We start from the raw sequence: 23,813 nt of genomic DNA, 5'->3' as shown, positions 1-23,813 counted from the left end.
GCAACCCGAGAGCGGCAGCTCCCAGAGGGCCCCGGGCAGGCGACGGGGTGGCGTGGCTTCGGGCTGGCCCACAGCGGCGGGGCTGCCTCGGGCATCTCTGTGGCCGCCTCCGCCATGGACGGGGAGGTGCCAGACCGGGCACAGGGCTCGCACGGGCTGGATTTAGAGCAGATCCGGAGGGAGCTCGCCCTGCTTGACAGGTGGAGGGACATCTTCGGCCGCCCTGGGTGAGACGCACTCGCCTTCGTGGTTCTCGGGGCCGAAGGGAGTGAAAAAAAAAAAAAATATATATATATATAATATATATATCTAATATCTGCTCTGTGTGCCCGTGGGTGGCCGCGCTGCCTCCGAGCTTCCACCAAGCCCGTTTCCTGGGCAGAACTGCAGAAGGCGTCCACTCTTGGTGGGACGAGGGTCTGGGGAGGCGGCTGCGGGAGTTGGGGGGGGGGGGCGAGGCCACAGAGTGAGGTCCCCAATGTTCTCTTTCGTTCACAGGTTGGGAAGCAACAATGCTGCTCCTCAGGTAACTACTTTCTTCAAAGCCGATTATTTTCCTCGTGTCCCGGATCACAGTAGTAACATCCACTACATTTAATTCTTCGCCCTACACACACACACAGCATTTTTTTCTTTTTGGGTCACACCCGGCAATGCACAGGGGTTACTCCTGGCTCATGCACTCAGGAGTTACCCCTGGTGGTGCTCAGGGGACCATATGGGATGCTGGGATTCGAACCTGGGTCGGCCGAGTGCAAGGCAAAAGCCCCACCTGCTGAGCTATCACTCCAGCCCCCACACACAGCATTTTAACATGTGAACACGTAAAACTAGAGAACCAGTTTGGAGATCTTTTAGGGGGGCATTTTTTTTCTCCCATGGGGAAAAAGTCTCTGGCTTCTAAGAGGGACTTTTCATCATTAAGAGTCCCTGATGGGTATGACTTTAATGGGGGGGGGGGGGGAGTCTAATATTCGCATTTGAGTCCCTCCACTTGGCAAAGAGCATTAGGCCTGGACACGCGGGCTTCGAGACGCGGGTGAACAGCCGTCTTGCCAATCATCATCACTGGAGTCTCTTTCCCCGTCATCATTTCCAGGAGTTTAGAGGATGTTTTTCTCTCTGCCTTTCAAATGATTCTTTTGACGGGGGTGGGGGGTAGGGGGACCACACCCAGGGGTGCTCAGGGATTCCTCTTGGCTTGGTCATCGGGGATCCCTCCCGGCAGTGCTCGGGCCTGTATGGGGTGCCAGGAATCAATCTGGGGTTGGCTGCACGCGAGATGCACTGTCCGACCCCTACCCTGTCTCTCGGGCCGAGAGGCCACCGTCCGATCCAGGATCCAGCGAGCGCCCTCGGTCCCTGCTGCCCCCCCCCCCAAAGATTAGAACAGACTTTGCCGCTCAGCCGGGAAAACCACCACCGGACACACATCCTCGAAGATTAGGGCCATCTTCCTGGCCCTGCTTTATGCTCTGATCAAACTCCCGCATCATGAATATTTTAGCTCAGCCCCCGAAGCAGCTTGTTCCAGTCACCGTGATCAGAAGCTCTGTTTGCAGGCGCCGGCCCAGAGTCTAAATTAGAATCAGGGAGATAATGCTGCTTATCTCCGCACCAGCCTCGGGTGAGACAGGTACCACGGGGAGGGGGCGCGGAGAAGAGTCAGAGATAAAACCATCCGTGACAGGGAAAATGTAAATAGATGCTTTACACGAGGCCCGGGAAACCCACTGCACGCACACAGAGATGTTCCCCGCGATTCCCACGATGCTGCAGCTCTCCCGCCGGCAGGCAGTCGGGGCCTGGGGGCCGTGTTTTTGCGACAAGCGGCACTTTTCGCCTCTAGGGGAGCAGAGAAACTAAGGCGGGGAGTTTCGGGGCACCGGTCTCCCAGGATAGGGAGACAGGAGGTGAAATTCTGCTTCAATGTCTCCACGGGCAGCTGGTTCAATCTGGAGTGCGGGTGTAAAAAAATATATATTTTAAAGGAAAGTTTCATTGTCACCTATGGGGGGGCGTCTGCACTACAAAGCGGTCCTTGGCCGGTGGCTGCGGCTGGCCCCAGGGGTCACAGACCTGGAATGGACTGCAGAGACGTGTTTGGGGGACGCGGTGTCCTCGAGCCAGAGGCGGTGACGCGGCTGTGGGCAGGGAAGCTCATTTCCAGCCAAGGTCTTGGTGCCATTCATTATGTTTCCATGGTTACCGGCCACCTCGCCTCCTGGCCGGACAGCAGGAGCCCCTCCGTGCCCCCAGGCGTCCCTGCCCCCTCTCTGATGACTGTCCCTGCTGAGAGGGAGACCCCGAGGGCAGCTGGGGGCCAGGGGCACGGCCAACCGGAGTCGCTCTGCTCTGTGCCCAGACAGGACCCCGCGCTGAGCAGCTGGAGGAGGGGGCCGGAAGCAGGCGTCCCCAAGGTCACGGCCAGCCGGCCCCCCGGAGACTCTGCCCTGGGCCCCAGCGCTCCGTCCTCTCTGCCACCTGGGGCGTCCTCTCTGCCACCTGGGGCGGTGCTCCCATCTCCCAGGCCACGGCCGCGGTGAGTCAGCTTGTCAATTAAACATGAGGAAACGAGATTCCCCCCAAGGCAGGCGGGGAGGCTGGTCCGGGGTCCTGCCCACTCTGGGGGAGGGACAGAAGGCAGGGGGGACGGTCATCAGTATAATGACTTATTTATGGCACTTTTCAAGGACACTCTGACACTCGTCATGCTCCCCCTCCCCCAACTCCCAGTCTCTCTCTCTCCCTCCCTCCCTCTCTCTCTCTCTCTCCCTCTCTCTCTTTCCCTCTCCCTCTCTCCCTCTCCCTCTCTCTCTTTCCCTCTCTCTCCCTCTCTCCCTCCCTGTCCCTCTCCCTCTCTCTCCCCTCTCTCCCTCTCTCCCTCCCTCTCTCTCTTTCCCTCTCCCTCTCCCTCCCTCTCTCTCTTTCCCTCTCCCTCTCCCTCCCTCTCTCTCTCTCTCTCTCCCTCTCACTCTCCCCCTCTCTCTCCCTCTCTCCCTCCCTCTCCCTCTTCCTCTCTCTCCCTCTCTCTCCCTCTCTCCAGCTCTCACTGTTACACTATCACCCTTGACCCAGCTCCCACGGTTACACTATTACCCTTGATCCAGCCCCCACTGACACACTATTATTACCCTTGACCCAGTTCCCACTGTTGCACTATCACCCTTGACCCAGCTCCCACTGGCTTCCCACCCAGGACCCTGGAATGCATTCGGGCATACACACACACACACACACACACACACACACACACACACACACACACTTACACTCTCACTCACATCCACACTCTCACAGTCACATATTTCCATATTCACACATACTTCCACACTCACATATACACTCTCCCACACACTCAGATACCTGCACTCTTACACATACTCTCACACCCACACACTCACACACACTGATACTCATTCTCACACTCTCACACATCATACATTCTCACAGACGCATACACACACCATCCCGCACTGTCACACACATTCTCATACTCACTCTTGCACACACATGCACACTCTCACACTCACGCCATTCACACACACACACTCACTGTGAGTCATTCCCAGTCTGTCACAACACTCACACACAGTCACCCACTCACACAGTCACGAGTCACCCTCACACAGTCACCTACTCACACACACACACACACACACACACACACACACTCCCTGTCACACACATAGGCTCACTCTCACACACACCCTCACAGGCTGACACCCCCACATTCCCGCGTGTGCAGGTGTGCCCCGCCCAGCTCTGCGCGGTGTCTGCTCCGAGCACTGCGGCGGCTCTGCCTGATGCCCAGGCTCACCCCTCCAGGGCCTCTGCTGGGCTGGAACCCGAGCTCCAGTGCCCTCTCTCAGGGACGCGCCCTGGGCGGGGGCACATGCACGCCTGGGGCCCAGCCCGCACCCTGGTTCTGGCCCCAGCTGTGGGGCAGAGCCGCCCGCGGGCATCAGTCCGGCGTCTCCTTCCAGGAGCTCCGGCACAGCCTCCTGGGGAGCGCGCAGGCCTTCAGCGCGGACTGGCAGCGGGCCTGCTTCCGCTTCCACCGCCCCGCCTCTGCCCTGGCCTTCGCGCTGCAGGTGGACAAGGTGAGAGCGGGCGCCCGGGCCTCTCTCCACGCACCTTGGGGCGCCACGTGACTGGGGCACTCGGGACGGCGTCCGGGCGCGGGGGCACTCGAGCAGAGGCAGGTCGGGAAAACCCGTTTGGAAATACACGCTAACAAGCCGTCTTAACTGCACGCGCCCACCCACGGGGCCGGGGTCAGCTCAACGAGCTGAGCAAAACCTGCGCCTCCGGAGGCCCAGGTTCAAACCCCAGAGCTGACGTTTCCCAGAGCACTGTGCCAGGAGCAGTCCTGAGCAATAGCAGTTGTGGCCCCCATCAATTTAAAAAAGGTTGGGGGGATGGAGAGAAACCAGAGCAGGTAAGGCACTTGCCTTGCACCACCCTGACCTGGGTTTGACCCCCGCACCCCGTGTGGTCCCCTGAGCGCCCCCTGCTGGTCATCCCTGCGTAGAGCAGCTGTGTCCCCAAACAAAAGAAAACATGAAACAAAAGTGTCAGGTACTCCCTCGATTATAACAAAACCCCCAATTCCCACATGGCAATTTCTTTTTCTCCTGGCTCCCGTCCCCGTGTTCTCCGCATCCTAAAGATGTGACCACCACCCCCAGCCCTCTTAGTTTCCGTCTGGGCCATCACAATGGTGTTGCCCTGGCTGAATTCTCAGAGATCCCTCCTGCCAGAGCTCAGGGGACCGTGCAGTGGCGAAGCTCAAGCGAGGGCCTCCCCGAGGGGCTGAGAGGCGTACGACAGTGGGGAATCCGCTTTGGGCCACACCTGGTGGTGCTCGGGGCCGGCTCCTGGCTCTGTGCTCAGGACCACTCCCGCTGGGGCTCTCGGACTCTACGCTGTGCTGAGGATCGAACCCGTGCCGGCCTCGTACCAGCCAAGTACCTGGCCCACTGTACATTGCTCCAGCCCCAAAATGACAAGTATATTTTCTTGTCCTCCTTTTCCTTTACTCTCAGGGCCTTTGGTAGCCTCCCTAGGCTGGGCTCAACCTCCTAATCCTGCCCTTGCACAACTCTTCAAAGAAAATCCCGGAGCCCAGACCAGAGAGAGGGGGCGGGGGAGGAACTGGGCCGAGAGACAGCGCAGAACTGAAAGTGCTTGCCTTGCAGCACCCCAACTCTGGTTCAATCCCGGGCACTGCAGATGGACCCTGAGCACTGCTGGGTGTCACTCCTGAGCACTGTGCCAGGAGCAGCCCCGAGCACTGCAGGGTGTGGTGGCAATAATAATCAATAGTGCCACTGACCGCCAAGGCCACCCATGTCGAGGCTGAGCCAAGCAGGCCCAGTATCCCCCGAGCCCCGGCCTGGACCTGGGGCAGGACACAGGGCAGGAGCGGGAGGGGACAGCAGGCTCTGGGCGGCCTTCTGCAGGGCGGGCTGGCCCCTGCTGGCCCCTGCTGGCCCCTGCCCTGCAGGGGACACTCTGAGTCCCCCGTGGTGCCCGACACTGTCGAGAGGGCAGTGACCCCACACGGCTGCCTCTTTCCGGCCTGGCTGAGACTCGCCGAGCTGGGGAGGACGAAACGGAAGCACGTTCACAAGCACGGTCGGGTCCGAGCCGCAGCGGGGCTGACTGGGGTGCCGAGGCTGCAGAAAGCAGGAGCTCGGGCCAGGGCTCCCCTGTGGGCGGGACGCCGCCCCCCCCCCCCTTGCCCGGGCTGTACGGCCACGTGGCACCCAGGGCCCGTCCCCACCTGTTCACGCCTCCCTTCCCCTGTGCCCGGCCGCAGGGGGGCGCCCGGAGCGTCCAGATGGCCGTGCAGGGCTTCATCCTCAAACACCTGCTGTTCCCCGCGCAGGGCAGAGGCGCCGCGCACAGGTAAGGCCTGGCGGACTTCCCAGAGGAGGCGCAGCGGCAAGGCACTCGCCCCGCACAGTTCCCCCAGCCCCGCCAGAGGTGACCCCTGAGCACAGGGCCAGGAGGAGGCGCGGGTGTGGCCCCCAAACAGAAATAGAAGATGAACAGACGGACGAGCGCATCCTCTTTCCAGAACCTTCCCCTGAGGCACGCGCCCCCAGGATCTCCCGGGGCGTCCCCCTAGACAGTTAGGGGGTCCCAGGCCCTTCGCGCCTCAGGCCGGCGGGTGAACTGGGGTGGCCCCCAATCTCCAGGCGCAGGAAAGAGCTGACGTCCGTCCGCCCCGTGGGAGAGGCCCCGCCCCCGACCAGGGGACGCTCCGGCAGTCCAGGACATGTGGGGGACCCCAGGTGCCAGGAAGGGCCCGCCCCACTTTGAGGAGGCCCCGGGGGTGCAGGGAAGCTGAGCATGGGGAGCGGGGGGGGGGCCGGGGGCGGGCAGCTGCCGGCAAACACCCTTCTGACTGCTACTTCCCTTGAAGGGAACGACAGGCACGGCCGGAGGGAGAAGAGGGGGTCTCCGAGTGGGGGCTGGGGGTGGGGGGGAGGGGTGCGGTGTGCCTTCTGCTGAGACCAGAGCACGTGCCGCACAGCTGTCGGCCCCCGAGCGAGGGTGGCACTCGGGCTCACCAGCCAGAAGCATCTGGCGCTGTCAGGGTGAGGCCAACGCAGAGCCACTGCCACCTGCAAGGGCGCCAGGCCGCCTTCCAGAACCTTCTCAGTCCAGCGGGCCACCCTCTCTCCTCCCTCCCTCCCGTCGGAGATGCCTCATCCTTCATCCGCAGACACCTCGCACTAGGGGTTTCGAGTCAACCCCAGGTCTAAAAAGGGAGAGAGGGAGAGAAAGGGAGGGGGGAGAGAGGGGGAGTGAGAGAAGAGAGAGAAGGAGAGGGAGGGAGAGAGGGGGAGAGAGGAAGAGAGAGGGAGAGAGAGAAGGAGAGGGAGGGAGAGAGGGGGAGAGAGGAAAAGAGGGAGGGAGAGAGAGAGGGAGAGGGGGAGAGAAGGAGAGAGGGAGAGAGGGAGAGAAGGAGAGAGGGAGAGAAGGAGAGAGGGAGAGAGGGAGGGAGGGAGAGAGAGAGGGAGAAAGGGAGGGGGAGAGAGAAGGAGAGGCGAGAGAGGGGGAAGGAGAGAGGGAGGTAGAGTGAGGGAGAGAGAGGGAGGAAGGGAGGGAGGGACAGAGGGGGCGGGTGGGGACGGACATTCATGTCCCTGCAAGGCCCCAGCGGCCGAGGTAACGGACGAGCCTCCACCACGGCCGCCTCCTCAGCACCGAGGTCCTCGAGGTCACAGGCTCAGAGCGAGGAAAGACGGGCTGCCTGGCCTCGGCCCTCCCCGACCCCCCCAGCCCCTGAACGCACCTGAGGCATGTGAGGAGGCTGCAGGAGGGGACGGGCGCCTCGTGTGCGAGGGACAGGCGGGCTGAGAGGACGCACTGGACAGGGCTGACCCGCAGGTGCTCACAGAGAGGGCAGGGGCGGTGGGGGACGCTGGGCGAGCCAGTGGACAAAGAACAGCACGCTCGGAGGGGCCGGGAGTGACCGTCCTGCCCCCCGGCGGGAGGGAGCCGAGACCGGTGACCCCGTCTCCCTGCAGCCTCTCCGCGCTGGGCCCCCCGGAGCAGGACCACGGCCTGGCCGCAGCGCTGACCACCGTCCTGTGGGCTGCAGGGGCGGCTCGCAGGGCCACCGTCTGCCTCGACGCCTCCACGGCCAACGCCCCCGGGGATGACATCACTGAGCGGGTGAGTGTCGGGCCAGGCCACGGGGGCTGGGCTCGGCCGGGCTGGGGGCCTGAGCCCCCGCGGTGAGTTCAGGGGGGCCGAGAGTGGACCTTGCAGCCAGCGAGGGCAGCCCTCCCCTGGACGCGCCCACTCACGGTTCTTTGCTCAATCTGGGTTGGGGAGGGCGAAGACAAGGCCCGGGGGTTGGTCCCTGGCACCTCTGGGAGGGGCTGATCTCCCCCACCAGCAAGTGGACTAAGTCCTACCTACTCGGGGGAACGCTGGTGTAGTCCTCAAGGTAGCCGGCTGCTGCCAAACCAAGGAACGAGTGAGAAACGCTCACGGCCCCCAATTCTCCAAACGCATCTTTACTTGGGAGATAAGACACCGGTTTTCAGCAACATGTATCTGCCATAAAAGTGTAGGAAAAAAAAAAAAGGAAAAAATAAAACAGTTCCCTTGAGGCATTCGTACCGCCGCGACACGGCTCAGCCAGGAACTTTCATCTCCCTTTTCGTTTCTATCTCCCCGTCCTGATGGGCAGCTCTGGCTGTTTGAACTCTCCGAGAGGGACGCCACCGAGCGATTCATCTACGATCATTTACGATGTGTGAGTGTCTCCGAGGAGTGCAGCTGATTCCTGTCGGCCCCTTTCCTGTGTGAAGTGGGTTGCTAATGATGCGTGTTAGGAACGCCAGGTCACCTGGGGGGGACTGGAAGGACAGAGAGAGAGATGAGCCCGCCGTTCCCGCCCACAGCCTGAGACCCAGGCCCCTCCCAGGGCGAGGCTAAGCCAGGGAGCGAGACCACGGCGGGCAGTGACGGGGGGAAGCGGGCACGGGGCGAGAGAAAACGTTCATCCAGAGACCATCTCGTCACGGGTCGTGGACAGGACACGAGCAGAGCGGCGGGGGGGGGGCACAGCGTGAGAGGCAGAGCACATGCCTGCCGGGTGAGCCCGGGGTTGACCCTCTGCACCCCCCTGGGCACCCCTGGGTGCGGCCCCCACAGAGAGAAGCAGAAAGAGCTCGGCTGGGCGGCAGCTGTGGGCGTGCGGGAGATGGTGGGGCTGGGGCTGGAGCGATAGCACAGCGGGGAGGGCGTTTGCCTGGCACGTGGCCGACCCGGGTTCGATTCCCAGCATCCCATAGGGTTCCCTGAGCACCGCCAGGAGTGATTCCTGAGTGCAGAACCAGGAGTAACCCCTGTGTAGTGCCTGGTGTGACCCAAAAGGCAAACAAACAAAAAAATGTGATGGGTTTGCCGCCTCCGCCCGCACCTGCCACCCTGGGCCCCAGAAGAGCTCCTGAGAGATTTCCCGGCAGAGAGGGACAAACATTATTCTGGGGACTCCAGCACGAGGCCACCAGCAGGGCCCAGGTGGGTCAGTCGGCACCAAAGTGGGTCCACGGGCCTGCCCTGATGGCTGCCCCCGTTCCAAAGTCACAAAGCAGGGTCTGGGCAGGAGCCCCGGGACGTGGGCTCACAGAGTCCCCCCCATCTGCAGCCCCCCAACCCGTCACGTGAGCGCGTGCGTCTGTAAGACGCCCGCAGGCTGGCCCCAGGACCCCCAGACGGGAGTCCACATCACGTGGCGAAGGGGAAGGCACGGGGAGGGGCCCGGCTGAGCCCCTGCAGGGGGTCCCCATGTTCTATCCCCAGCCCCACACGGCCCCCTGGGCATCACAGGGCGAGACCCCAAGCAAACAGGAACAAATGAAACAAAACCAAAACCCAAACCCAGAGCCCAGCCGTCAGCCCCTGAGACCCTCCCTCAGCCTCTGCCCTCCGGAACTGGGGGGTGCAAAACTCGGTTTGCATCACTTGCTGTCACACACACACATACACACACACACACAGTTGTCACACTGTGATGTCACAGCCCAGCCCCCGGCTCCTGACTCTGGCCGGCACCAGAGGCCCCAGCAGCCACCAGCCCCGAGCCCCACGGCCTCTGTCGGGGGGTCTCTCGCAGCCGGACGGTCCTGGCAAACATGTTCCTGCTGCTGACCCACAACTGGCTCTCAGTGGCGTTGGCAGGGGGTGGCCACAGGGATCCACACGTGACACCGCTCCCGTGGCGCCATCCAGCCACGGCGCCGACGGACACCTCAGCGACATGCTCTTCCCGTCTCCTCTCACCAGTTCCAAGGGGAAGGGAGCCGGGGCGTCGTCCTGTTCCTGTGCAGCCTCGTCCTGTCCAGGACGCTCGAGAGGTAACCCCGGGACAGGCGGGTCTGGGAGCGCGTCCTCGGCCTGCTGGCCGAGCGCCCTGGCCTCTCCCCAGCGGACACGGCAGTGTCGGCGCCTCCTCGCTGGCGGGCCGGGCCGTCATTCTCGGGCACGTAGAGGCCAGCAGGGAGGTCCGCGCCTGCCTGGCCCGCCCAGCAGTGGACCCTGTGGCCCTGTGGTCACGGTCACGGCAGGCCGTGCCACTGTGTGGTCACACGACTTGTCCTAAGTGGAATATTTTACTGTTTATCCACAAGTGAAGGGAGATGCGACCGGGACGGCCCACAGGTACCTGTTTGGGAAGAACCGAAGGCCTAGAGAGGGACTCGGTACTGGGGGCTCCCTACGTACCCCGAGCAGTGTAAGGATTCTTGACGAATTCCATAGGAAAGAAGGTCCTCACAGCACGGCAGTCACGGAAGACTTCCTGGAAGAAGCATACATCCCCCCTACCCCATACTCTAAATGATAGGAAACTTCTGCGGACCCCAGGGGGGTAGAGAGCCTGGAGGAGGGAGCTTCAAGCCCCGAGGGGTGCTCCTGACACGTGCCCACCTGCTTGGCATTATTGTGTCTACACCGGGGGTTTTCAATAGCTGCTCCTTAGGCTGGAGACTTTGCAGTGTACAGAGGCTGAAGGCCTCAAGTCTCCACTATTATTTGCGGAACAGCCTTCGAGTTAACGCTCATTGGCCCCTTCCAAAACATGAATGCAGAGAAAAAAAAAACCTGAGAAATAATTGCATCACGATTAAAAAAAAATTAAACCACTATGTTCCTCCTCCGACCTAAAACCCCCACCTCGGGGCGAGGCCAGCAGAGCTACTCAGGACCCCGAGTCCTGACCCTCCGAGGCCTGGCTGAAGTGACCAGAGGCCCAACCGGGTCGACGCTCGACCTGGCCCCAGCAAGGAGATGGGGGTCCCGAGCGGAACCAGGAGAGGGCCTCAGCGTTGGGCAAGGGCACCACCTGGGGCAGGGGCGGGTGCTAAGGTCACAGCAGGAGGGTCGCAGAGCCTTCCCCTAGGGGGGCGGGAGTGATGAGACTCTGACCCCCGCCACGCTGACCGCCAGCTCCTCGTGGGGACATCACAGGCAGGTTAGGGCCATCCCGGCTCGGGGCCCTGTAGGGACAATCCGGACCCTGGGGACAGCAGGAGCCCCCGCCCTGGCCCCGCGACGAGGCGGCCCCTCTGCTGTCAGTCGCCTGGCCCTGAGCACAGTGCCCGCTGGGCCGGCCCCCTGCAGAGTCCTGCCTCAGCCCTCCTCCCCCTGTCCCTGTCACTGTGAGCAAACAGCCCCCGTTCCTGCCCAGAGCACACTCGGGGGCGCAGACGTGGATGCGGAGCTGTATGTCTCTGTCCTGGGCTCCGTCCTGGGCCGCTGTCCCCGGGCAGGCTGGGAGGTGCCGGGCGGGCGGGCCTGGGGGTAGGGGGGAGCAAGGCGAGCCGCCGCCCTGCTGCTCTAGCAGGGAGGGGGCTAGGCCGCAGGAACCCGAAGCCCACGGCTCTGCCTGACCTTTGTCCACCCCCCCAGCCTGCAGATGGACCTGGACGGCTCCACCCCACACCTGCTCCGACCCCACACCGGCGGCTTTCTGTGCAGACAGGTGGGTCAGGGGGTGCAGCTCCCGGGGCCAGAGCCCGATTTCTCCCCTTCTGGGGGAAAGGAACCAGGACCACGAGGCTCCCCAAGGCTGTTCCCAGTACACACACACACACACACACACACACACACACACACACACACGCACACACACACACATGCAGGCACACACGCGCACACACACGCATGCATGCACGCACACGTGCACACACACATATGCACACACGCATGCATGCATGCACACACACGCACGCACACACGCACACACACACGCACACATGCGCGCACGCGCGCACACGCGCCCTCCTAGTTCCCCATCCCTTCTGCTCCACCCCTGGGGCAACCCACCCCCGGAGCCGAGGAATATTAGATTCCCTGATCAAGGGAAGGGAAGACCCCGCCTCATAAAAACAGCTGAGCCTGGGGCCAGGGCCGAGGTCCAGGGGCAGGATGCCCATCTTGCATGCACGAGATCCTGGGTTTGAACCCCAACGTCAGCCCCGAGTGGCCTGAGCACCCTCAGGGGATGTCCCCTGGGAGCACCGGGAGTGGCCTCCAGCTCCCCCTCACCCCCAGATGTAAAACTCAAACAGAATCGCAAGACTCACCTGCGTTTCTTCCTGTTGCTGGTCTGCAGGGACCCGGGGCCCCCGCGCGCGGCTCGTGCTCTGCCTCTGAGGGCTTCCTGGCCTTGAATTACAGCAGAGTCGGGGGCTGGGGCGGGGGCAGGCTGGCCTGGCCCCACAGTGCTCAGGGGCCCACTCGGGGCCTCGCGCCCACTGGACGTGTGTTCTACCCTGGGGCCCCCACCTGGGCCCCCGGGAACAGCATTTACAGGAAAGTGGTGGAGAGACAGTGAGACCGAGGTGAGGCACGGGTGATGCAGTGATTCCGCTCAGAGGGAAACAAACCGTTGCCTTAACCCACCAGGGTTTGTGACACGCGGTTTCCAGAGTCATATGTTATGTGTTTTCATTCACTACAGCAAAAGGTGTCTCTTAAGAAAGGAAAGAAGGGGCCAGAGAGAGTCCAGAGCTTAAGGCACTTGCCTTGCACCCCGCCGACCTGGGTTCGATCCTTGGCACCACATGGGTCCCAGAGAGTGGGCAGTTTGCTCCCAGTGAGCCCTGACCATACAGCCAGGAATAGCCCCTGAGCACTGCTGGGCGAGGCCCCCAGCCCCCAAACAGACCGAAGGAACTGCTTCTTTTTGCTGCTGCTGAAGCTTGAGCATCTCTCCCACGTGTCCGCAGGCAGCCGTGAACCTCATGCTGACGGGCAGAGCCAGCCCCCACGTCTTCAACGGGTGCCAGGAAGGACCATCCGGGGACAGGCTGCAGGGCGTGCAGGGCCGCAGCGAGGTGGGCTACCTGCAGGGGGGCAGGGACCCCTCGGAGGAGCACAGGCCTTCTCAGGTTAGTGAACTACATCTGGCGTCTGGCGGCATCTCTCCCCAAAGGCCGGAAAGCTGAGCTCGTGATGTCACGGCTTTTCCTTTTCTTCCTTCCTTTCTTTTTTTTTTTTTTTTTTGGCTTTTTTGGGTCACACCTGGCACTTCACAGGGGTCACTCCTGTCTCTGCACTCAGGAATCACTCCTGGCAGTGCGTGGGGGACCCTATGGGATGCCAGCGATCGAACCTGGGTCGGCCGCATGCAAGGCAAACCCCCTCCCGCTGGACTATGGCTCCGGCCCCTGTCGTCATTTTCACAACATCACCCTGTATTTCCCTCTGGTCCTGGGCCTGCCCACTGAGAGTCCACCCAGGGGCCGCCTAAGGCCTGAACGCCGCTTAACACCCAGTCCCTGAGAGCAGAGCGTCCCTCAGGCGTCCAGACCGTGGGGCGGGGTTCTCCTGGATAAGGTTCTCCGGGGACACAAAACTGCCCCCTGTGCAGCCTCTGTGCTAAGGGATGGGAGGGGGAGTCTCCTGGGGGTCGGTGGGACCTAGCCCACTGGCGCTGAATTTGAAACCAAGTGATCTGGACGGGCAAGGGCCAGAGTAAGCGACTCACGGTCCACGCGCCAGAAAGGGGCAGCGTCCTGCTCCTCGGACAAGAAGTCGTGGTCTTGACCCGCTAACGGAGCGGGCAGGTTTTTGCTCCAAGGAAAGAGACAGGATCAATGCCAGAGCCAGAGACCCGAGAATGAGGAATCCCAGGCGCTCCGAGGAGGCCTTTGTCTGAGTCCCTCTTCACGGGTGTCCACGTCGGGTCAGGCAGCTAGACGGTCAGGCGTCCTCCAAGGCAGAGCTGCAGAGCCTGACTGTTCCCCGGGATAAAACAAGGGGCAGCGGGGTAGTGAGAGAGGCAGAGGCCAAAGGCAGAAAGCAAGGCCTTCCCCGCCCTGCAGACGCGTCTGGCCCGAGGGGGTCGGGACTGTGGCTGAACCCAGACCCCGACGCACGTAAGCTTCGTTCCCTCCAGTGGGGATGAATGCAACTCTTCATTCCAGCTCAGACATACGCTGCTCGTGCCCTCCCAGGGGACCCCTTGAATCCCATCCTGCCCAAAATCATACACCAGTGATTCACACACACACACACACACACACACACACACACGCACGCACGCACACGCACACGCGCACACGCACGCACACGCACACGCGCACACGCACACGCACACACATACATGCACATGCACACACACATACACGCACACACACATACACGCACATGCACACACACACGCACACACACGCACACGCACACACGCAAACACACACGCACACGCACACACGCAAACACACACGCACACGCACACACGCACACGCACACACACATACACGCACATGCACACACACATACACGCACACACACACATACACGCACATGCACACACACACATACACGCACACACATACACGCACACACACACACATACACGCACACACACACGCGCGCGCCAGCAGTGCTCTGCACCAGTCTCTGTCACACCCTTCAAGTTCAATCTGCAGGGGGAGTTGGATGACCGGAATGAGAGTACAGTGGGCAGGGCACTCGCCGTAAATGGAGGAGCCCACCCAGATTTGAGCTCCGCCACGCCATACGGTCTCCAGGTCTTGCCAGGAGGGATCCCTGAGCACAGAGTCAAGAGTCAGCCCTGAGCACAGCGAACGTGGCCCCCGAAACAAGCAAACAATAACGGAATTCAATCATTGGGTTCGGAACAAGCAGAGTAGAGGGAAAATGAAGGCGGTGAGTTGGTTTCCCTCCTTCATTGCCGAGAAATAGGAGTCGGTCCGACAATGAGCCAGTTTCTGCAGAAAGCGTCTCTGGGCCCGGGGTGCCTCTTTATTCTGGATTTTATTTTATCTCCCTCTTCCCCTCACTCTGTTGCCCTGATGATAGTGGGTGCTGGCACGCCCACCGGAAGTCCCTGCTTGTAACGGGTGCTCCCGGGAAGGGTGCTCCCGGGGAGGGTGCTCCAGGGAGGGTGCTCCCAGGGCGGGGTGCCCTCCTCAGAGGTGCCCGTGCAGGCCTGGGTGTGGGGTGCGGGGGATCACAGGCTCTACCAAGTCACCGGGATCCCCCTCAGCATGGGGGGGAGGGGCAGTGCCGGGGCTCGAACCCTCCACCCCAACCCTGCAGAGCATCTCGGGCCCGGCCCTGCTCTCGCAGTCTCTCTCACTCCCCCTGGGCGAGTCGGGGCGACGTCAGCTGCCCTGCACGGCTGAAATCATTCTCCCACGTAAGATAACACGGGGCCAGGGACTAAGGCGCACGTCCGGCGTGTAGCCAACCCCGGGTCGCTGCCACATACGGCCCCCCGCGCACCGCCACGAGACCCTGAGCAGAACCAGGAGGAAGGCCTGAGTGTTGCAGGTGGGGCTCCCGAAACTGACCATCCCGGTGCGTTTCCCTTTCATCACCGTCCCCGTAGACGGCGACTCCGGAAAGCAAATACGGAGCGGATGGGAGCATCGCCGTGCCAACAGCTCTGCACAGGGGCGGAGCCGCCGGCGGTGACCCTCTCCCTCTCTCGAACCCTCTATCCACCGACATACAGCCGAGGGAGCACAGGCCCAGAGTCTGCTGCTTCACGACGAGACCGTCCAGGCCAGGGGCTTGTGGGTGCCCCAGAGGCATGAGGCTGTGAGTTCGAGCCCCGGTGCAGCCTCATGTGCTCGGAGCCATCAAGAAGGTGGCGCCACTTAGGATCTCCACCGTGTCGGGCCCCGAGTGTGCAACCCCTGGCATCACAGCCACCGACAGCGAAGGCGCAGGAAGGGAGACGGGTGGAAAAACATTATTTCTCAGTAGAGCGCCAACAGGGTCCCCATGCTGGAGTCTGGCGGGACCCATCCTGGCGTGTCTCGGCCCAAACTGCATCTCTGCACTCCGGGACACGGCACACCCAGTGGGTGCGAAGGAGTTGGAGAAGGAACAGCAGAAAGGTGGGAGGTCCCTGCAGCCCCCACGGCGCCAGCCAGCACCCCACAAACGAAGCTCTGTCTAGGAGCGCTGGGATTTATTGGGGGGGGTTGTGACCATATCCAGCAGTGCTCAGAGTAGACTCCTGGCTTTGTGCTCAAGGATCGTACCTGGCAGTGCTCAGGAGACCATATGAGGTGCCAGGGGTCGGACCCCAGCTGGCCGCGTGCAAGGCAAGCACCGTGCCCTCTGTGCTGTCTCTCCGACCCTGGGATCTCCGTCCCAGGTGATTTCTGGTGCAGGTTTGGGTGTGAGCACGGGGCACAGCGTGAGTCTGACACCACCATCGGCAGGGAGGTCACGTGGCTGTCACCCCTGCTGTGGCCCCTTTGGAGTTCTGCAAAGATGGAGAGAACGGTGGAACGATGCCCCCCCCCCCCGGCAGAGACCACCACTGTCCCGGGCACCCCCGACTGTTCTTTGTAAGAGAGAAAATGAGAACAGGAGGAGGGTCCCAGGACACAGCCAACACAGCCCTGCCCTCCCCCACACCGTCCCCGCGACCTCAGACCCCCGGGAGGACCGGCTCTCCCCGTGCTGTTGGCAGGTGGGCACACAGGCAACCAGCATCAGGAAACCGCGGGCACAGCCCCGCCTCCACGGGCCCCTGGCCATGGCGCACTGCCAGACGCACCTGCCGGGCCCGGGCGCCAAGGCGGGAAGGAAAAGCACAAGGAGGAAGCAGAACCCGGCCGTCCCCTCAACCCCCCGCGCCGAGGGACTCAGAGGACGCAGGAAAGGGACGCTGGTGGCCCCAGCCGCAGGCTCAGTGCTCGGGAGGGAACTTAAGAAGGGAGGTACTTTATTTATAGTGCTGCTGGCTCAACACGCACTTCCCTCTTTGCCATGGCAACATGAGGCAACATACACGTACACACACACACACACACACACACACACACACACACACACAGTCGGCTGCTGGGGGAGTTTCACCAAAAGAATCACAGTGAGGAAGCGGCTTCAGTGGGGAGAGCTGGGTCAGCAGAGAAACCGTCAACCCGAAAGCAACACAAGGCCTGAAGATTTGGCTTAGTGCAGCAACCACTGCATCAACCACCACATCAACCACCGCACCAACCACCGCACCAACAACTGCATCAACAACTGCACCAACGAGGAAATCAACAACGGCATCAACCATTGCTGCATGTGACTCGCGCCTGGAGGCAGCGCTCCACAGTTTTGGTTTTGATTTGGTTTTGGGGTCACACGCCATGTGCTCGGGGGCCATTCCTGGTTCTGTGCCCAGGAGTGCTCCCAAGTGGTGCTCAGGGAACCCAATGTGGGGAATCTGTCTGTGCAGTTAAGTGAAAGGCAAGTGTCTTCATTCCTGTGCTATCTCTCCAGCACTTTTTTTTTTGCTTTGCTTTTTGGGTCACACTCGGCAATGCACAGGGGTTACTCCTGGCTCATGCACTCAGGAATTACTCCTGGCGGTGCTGGAGAGACTGTATGGGATGCCAGGGATCGAACCCAGATCGGCCACATGCAAGGCAAACGCTCTACCTGCTGTGCTATCGCTCCAGCCCCAATAATAGTCAGTTTGTTTTTTTTTTTTTAGTCACACCCGGCAATGCTCAGGGGTTACTCCTGGCTCTGCACTCAGGAATTACTCCTGGCGGTGCTCAGGGGACCATATGGGATGCTGGGAGTCGAACCTGGGTCGGTCGCATGCAAGGCAAACGCCCTCCCCGCTGTGCTATCGCTCCAGCCCTCCCAGCACTTTTTTTGGTTATGTTTAATTTGCTCTTGAGCCACAAGTAACTGTACTCGGAGCTTACTCCTGGTTCTCCACTCAGGGATCACTCCTGGCAGGGCTCACATGGGGTGTCAGGGCTGAAACATGGACGGGCGATTTACAAGCCAAATATCTTGCCCGCTGTACTGTCTCTCTGTGCACCCTCTGGGTCTTATTCCCCGCACAGTCCCCTCAAGCAACTGCCCCCACGCCTGATAAGCGAGATATTCATGGCCTGCTAAACCCACAGGAGCTAATTTGGGGGGAGCGAGGGGCAACTCTGGTGGCCACGCGGAGGTTGAGACCGGGGTAAGGGGCTCGCAGCCTCCAAGCCAGAAGCAGAACTGAGGTCTTGCCTTTGAAAGGCGACTTGTAGATGGTGTTCCCCAGGGAAACCCGGAAGGTGAAAGCAGCCTTGATTCAGGCCCCGCTGAAGAACTGAAACGAGAGCCAAGAGACAGATTTTTTTTTTTTTTTTTTTTTTTTTTTTTTTTTTTTGCTTTTTGGGTCCCACCCGGCAATGCACAGGGTTCACTCCTGGCTCATGCACTCAGGAATTACCCCTGGCGGTGCTCAGGGGACCACATGGGATGCTGGGAATCGAACCCGGGTCGGCCGCGTGCAAGGCAAACGCCCTACCCGCTGTGCTATTGCTCCAGCCCCCTAAGCAGATTTTTAAAAAATTATTTTTAGCACTCCCGGGTTTTCACGGCAATCCTTTTAAAGCCAGGCGCTCCCCAGCCTCTCTCCTGAGCAGAAGTGCAGACTCCTGTCACAGTGCCCTGCGAGGCTGCGGAAGGGTGCAGGGCCCTGTCCCGGCAGGGGGGCTGGAGGCATGAAGTCGCCAGCTATGAGAATTCGAGGCTCAGCTGTTGGGCACCTAACGGGCACCTCCTCCTAAGGGCAGCACAGCCAGCCTGCACATGCTTGTACAGGGGTAAGGAGACCCCCCTTCCTTCCTTTCTTTTACAGAGAGCATTCTGGTGTTACAGAGACAGCAGCGAGGCTAAGGTGGCCCACCCCAGCTTGGGTCCCTGGCACCACCGAGGGTTCCCTGAGCCCCGCCAGGAGGGAGTGGTCCCTGAGCACTGAGCCAGGAGTAATACCTGAGCATCACTGGTCCAGCCCACCTCCTCTGCCTCCACCCCAAACAACTCAGCCTCTGTTTCTCTATCATACCCATGCCTCCAGGTCAATGGGCAGAGCACCGGCTCTGCATACAGGAGACCTGGGTTCAATCCACAACACCACACGGACCTCCGAGCACTGAGTCTGGAGTTAATCCAGAGCATCCCCGGGTGTGGCCCAAAGACCAAAATGAAGCCTATTGCTTCTCTCGGGTTGCCTGACCTAACCCTAACCCTAACCCTAACCCTAACCCTAACCCTAAACCTAACCCTAACCCTAACCATAACCATAACCCTAACCCTAAACCGTCCACCCAACTCTTCCCTTCCTGTTAGCGGCATCTCCCTCCCCTCTTTTCCAAACCACACCGGCGACTCCCCTCCACGGGGGCCCCGGAGTCAGCCTTCGTGAAGATGACTTTTCTTCTTAATTGGATCACCTTGAGATGCAGTTACAAAGCTTTCATGTTCAAGTTTCCGTCCTACGACGATCCAACACCCACCCCGCCACCCGTGCACAATCTCCACCACCGATCCCCCCAGTATCCCCCCTTTCCCACCCTCCCGCTGCCTCCATGGCAGACAGTCTCCCCCACGCTCTCGCTCTGCTTCTGGGCACTGTGATTCGCAATGCAGACACTGAGAGGCCATCAGGCTTGGTCCTTTATACTCTCACCGCGAGCAGACAAACGGCCACTCAGGCCCCAGAGTCTGCTCCCGGGAAAGCCGCACCTCAGCCTCCCTTTGCACTGGGCGCCGGGCAGGTGACACCCTCCCTTTTGTCCCCCCCACCCCTCCCCTTGCAGGTGGGGAGCATGCTACAGACCCCCCGGGTTCCCATCTGGCTGTGCAACCTCAGCGGGCACCACGGCGTCCTCTTCAGCAGCGACAGGCAGCTCGTGGCCCACTGGAAGGCAGAGCGTGTCTTCGGGCTGTGTCTGTACAACGGGCAGTTGGCACACCTGACTGTAGGTGAGTCCCGCGGCCGCCCCCGGCCGTGCTCTGCCAGGCTGGGGCTCAGGAGAGAGAGCCAGGCGCGAACTCCAGCCGTCTTGGGCGGGAACTCCACTGGGGCCTGAGGCAGGAACGGGAGAGCGTGTGGGGGTGACACGGAGGGGACAAACAGCTTTGGAAAAGAGAAACAACAGGGCGGGAGCGATGGGACAGTGGGGAGGGCGTTTGCTTGCACTCGGCCAACTCGGGTTCGATCCCCAGCATCCCATATGGTCCCATGAGCACTGCCAAGAGTAATTCCTGAGTACAGAGCCAGGAGTAACAACTGAGCATCGCTGGGTGTGACCCAAAAAGCAAAGAGAGAGACAGAGAGACAGAGACAGAGAGAGACAGAGAACCAACAAACTCATTTACATTTCCAAAAGCTTTCTTCTGGGGGGCAGGGTGGCTGGGGTTTGGGGGGGCGTCTTTTATCTTCATACTTGAGCCATTGACTGCCTCAAGGGAGAACTGGGTAAACAAACAGGCACCCAATTGGCAGATCCTGGCCCATAATCAGACGATCACCTCAGATGATCATCAGGTGACAAGACCCCGAGAGCCAGCAGGCACATCACACTGGCAGAGTGTGGCCAGGAATTGCTCCAGCCCCCAGAGCAACACCAAGGAAGCCCCCCCATACACACATACACACACATACACACACACACCACACCACACACACACACACACACACATAAATGAGCGTTTCCACGATCTTCTTGGAGGGAAACGCTGGTTTTTGTAATTAGCTCACATGCCAAACAGATTAATGCAAAATGTTTAAGAGGGGTTCGAAGACTTAATGCAGGGGTGAAGGCACTGGTCACATCTGACCCCAGCGCGCTCCTCAGCAGCACGTAAGGAGTCAGAGTCTCTCCAGAGGGACCCCTGAGCACCTCTAGATGTGGCCCCCAAGCACAGAACAAATCAAGAATTTAAAACAAAACACATTAGCTCACAGGCACCACAAATGCTCCATTGAAAATGTCCCTCCGGGAGCTGGAGCAATAGCACAGCGGGTAGGGCGTTTGCCTTGCACGCAGCCGACCCGGGTTTGATCCCCAGCATCCCATATGGTCCCCTGAGCACCACCAGGAGTAATTCCTGAGTGCAGAGCCAGGAGTAACCCCTGAGCATCACTGAGTGTGACCCAGAAAAGCAAAAAGAAAAAGAATATGTCCCTCCATTTAAAACAATTTGTAGCACTGCACTGTATCCTGTTGTTCATTGATTTGCTCTATTGGGCACCAGTAATGTCTCCATTGTGAGACTTGTTACTGTTTTTTACGCGAAGGTAGCTTGCCGGGCTCTGCCATGTGAGTGGGATACTCTTGGTAGCTTGCCAGGCTCTGCCGTGCAGGTGAGATACTCTCGGTAGCTTGCTGGGCTCTTTGAGAGGGGCAGAGGGATCGAAACTGGGTCAGTCGCGTGCAAGGCAAACGCCCTCCCTGCTGTGCTATCGCTCCAGTCCTATGTTAATTAATTGTGCAGTTTACATGGACTAGGTAATGCCTATATATGTAAAATTTTTCTCCTACACTTTATATAGACACTGTTGTTCACAATGATTTCTTACAGGCATTCAACATTCCAACTCCAACCCCACCACCCTTACACCTTCCCTGTACCATTATACTCCAATTTTCCCAAACACCCCGTGACCTGTTTTTATAGAAGGCCCTCAATCATTTATTTTATATTGCTTGTTATCAACAACTTTTAACAGAATGATCAAAAAAATGCTTCCTTAGAAGAAAATTAGTGTAAATTGTTGCATCTCGCCGTGAAGGCATTAAGCTCTTGTATGAGAGATGACTAAGACGTTACGGGTCAAGCTGCTGTGCTCATGTCTTGTTGACAGAGATTGGTAGCCGGCTACACTACATCCCCCCTAATCGGGTGTGCTGTTACTGGTTCATCAGCGTTTTATTAATGGCAGGTGAGACATGATTACTATAATGAGATCGAAGTATAAAATAAAATTTAATGTAACATACTTTAGATTCTAGAGTTGAAAACTTGTATATGTAAATAAGAATAAGCATTTTATTATATTGTAGTAAATGCTTTTAATTTTCTTTTTACATAGGTCAGTAATCAGTAATCGCAAATTGGCTCTTACTGATTTATTTTCAGATCATTATTTGCCATGTCTTACAGTTTTGTTGGAATAAGCAATATAAAGTAAATTTGTAATGTGCCCAAGGGGACAGGCTGGGATTAGGAGGGAAATTGGGGTTATTGGTCACACTGGTGATTTTGGAGCACTACATGGTGAACAGCTTTGTAAATCATGGTGGTTTGTTTCTGGGGTTATTTCTGTGTGGTTTCTTTTTTTTAAGCTTTTTATCTTTTTGGGTCACACTCAGCGATGCTCAGGGGTTACTCCTGGCTCGGCTCTCAGGAATCACTCCTGGTGGTGCTCAGGGACCATACGGGATGCCGGGGACTGAACCTCGGTCCTCGGCGTGCAAGGCAAACGCCCTCCCCACTGTACTATTGCTCTGGCCCCTCACAGTGTTTGTAATAAAAATTAATTTTAAAAAAGAAAAGGTCCCTAGCTCACCCCGTGACGTCTCCAACAGCCCCCTCGAGGCGGGACGCAGAGTGCCTCTCTTCACTGAGGTACCTGAGTTCCCAAGCGCGGGAGGCGTCACTGACTTGGCTGGTGACACGCGGAACCAGAAGGTCCTTGGAAGATGTCCCCTGGCTCGTCAGAGATGAACTCTGGCCCTGAGCCCCATCTTGCTGCCCCCTGTGCCTCCTCCGTCCCCCAGAGCAAAACCCCTCCCCGAAGCACGAGCCAAGGGGGCCCCTCCCTTCCCCTGACAACACTGGGGGACCTGCACTCCGCCCAAAGTGCCCCATTTCGGGTGCAGAACCCACATTTGTGTTCCCAAATATCCAACCATCCAGAGGACCCCAGAAAGCATCAGGTGCTGTCCTGAGGGGGGTTGGGGTCATCCAAATGGACGAGGGTCAGGATCACCCCTGCTTCACCAAGAGCCAGGACACAGTGCGGGGGGGCTTCACACTCACCCCCTCCTACCCCCCCACCCCAGCCCCCTTCCGTGGGGCGCGCACAGGGGCTGGGGGCTACCGGTCTCTGATCTCCCCAGATACCCACGCCCACCCCTGGGAGAGCAGGCGGCGCGAGGAGGAGCGCAGGCCGGGCAGACGCTGCTCTCCGCTGGAGATGGCCATCAGGACCAAGTGGACTGAGGCCAGCGTCCACTGGGCCGGACCCGCGCCCTCGGTCTGAGGAGAAAGCCCGGCTGGCCGAACCACGTCCGAGGAGACCGACCCACTCCGTGTCTGCACCCGTCCTCCTTGCTGACCCCCGCGCTCCACAGGGGTCGCCCTGCTTCCCTCACACAAGTCACAGTGACATTTCCACCTGTTAAATCCCATTGAACACACACACACACACACACGCACACACACACGCACACACACGCACATGCGCACACACGCACACGCACACACACATGCACACACGCACACGTGCACGCACACGTACATGCACAAGTCACAGTGACATTTCCACCTGTTAAATCCCATTGAACACACACACACATACACGTACACACACGCACACACATACACACACGCACACGCACACACGCACACACATGCACGCACATGCACACACACGCACACACACTGCCTTGGGGGCTGTTGCTCCTTCACTGTGGAGGGGCTAAGTCTCCGGGGAACATTGAGAGCCGCTGCCCCGTGTGGGGAGAGGAACCAAGAAGGCGCCCCTCAGAAGAGGGACCGGGCGCTTCCCTCCTGCCCTTCTCCCCTCAGCCGGCTCCCCGTGCGTGTCCCTGAGGAGCAGGAGGGCGGCGGCTGCCCTCCTGGGGGATGAAGTCACCGCCTGTGCATCACCAGACTCCCAGTCGTGGCCTGGCTCCAGCGGCTCCCTGCCCGGGCGCTGTCCTTCCCAAGGTGAGGCCTCACCCGCCGGGACCAGCCATCGCTTGTCCTGCAATGAGAAATGGGCC

The 23,813-nt window shown here is 60.0% G+C and overlaps 1 protein-coding gene across 1 annotated transcript; it reads left to right on the top strand.

Annotated features, from left to right (window-relative positions):
- The first annotated feature begins 114 nt into the window (after window positions 1-114).
- On the top strand, window positions 115-23,068 carry MINDY4B (MINDY family member 4B). The gene is made up of 11 exons (XM_055124784.1): window positions 115-227; window positions 499-526; window positions 3,987-4,103; window positions 5,825-5,913; window positions 7,545-7,692; window positions 8,216-8,281; window positions 9,817-9,887; window positions 11,440-11,512; window positions 12,762-12,923; window positions 19,617-19,782; window positions 22,926-23,068. Exons 1-11 carry the CDS (start codon window positions 115-117, stop codon window positions 23,066-23,068), a joined length of 1,176 nt encoding a protein of 391 aa, XP_054980759.1.
- Window positions 23,069-23,813: the final 745 nt, after the last annotated feature.

This window comes from Sorex araneus, chromosome 2 (assembly GCF_027595985.1).
Source record: "Sorex araneus isolate mSorAra2 chromosome 2, mSorAra2.pri, whole genome shotgun sequence".
NCBI classification, from domain to species: Eukaryota; Metazoa; Chordata; class Mammalia; order Eulipotyphla; family Soricidae; genus Sorex; species Sorex araneus.
This window is presented reverse-complemented; position numbering and strand designations above follow the sequence as displayed.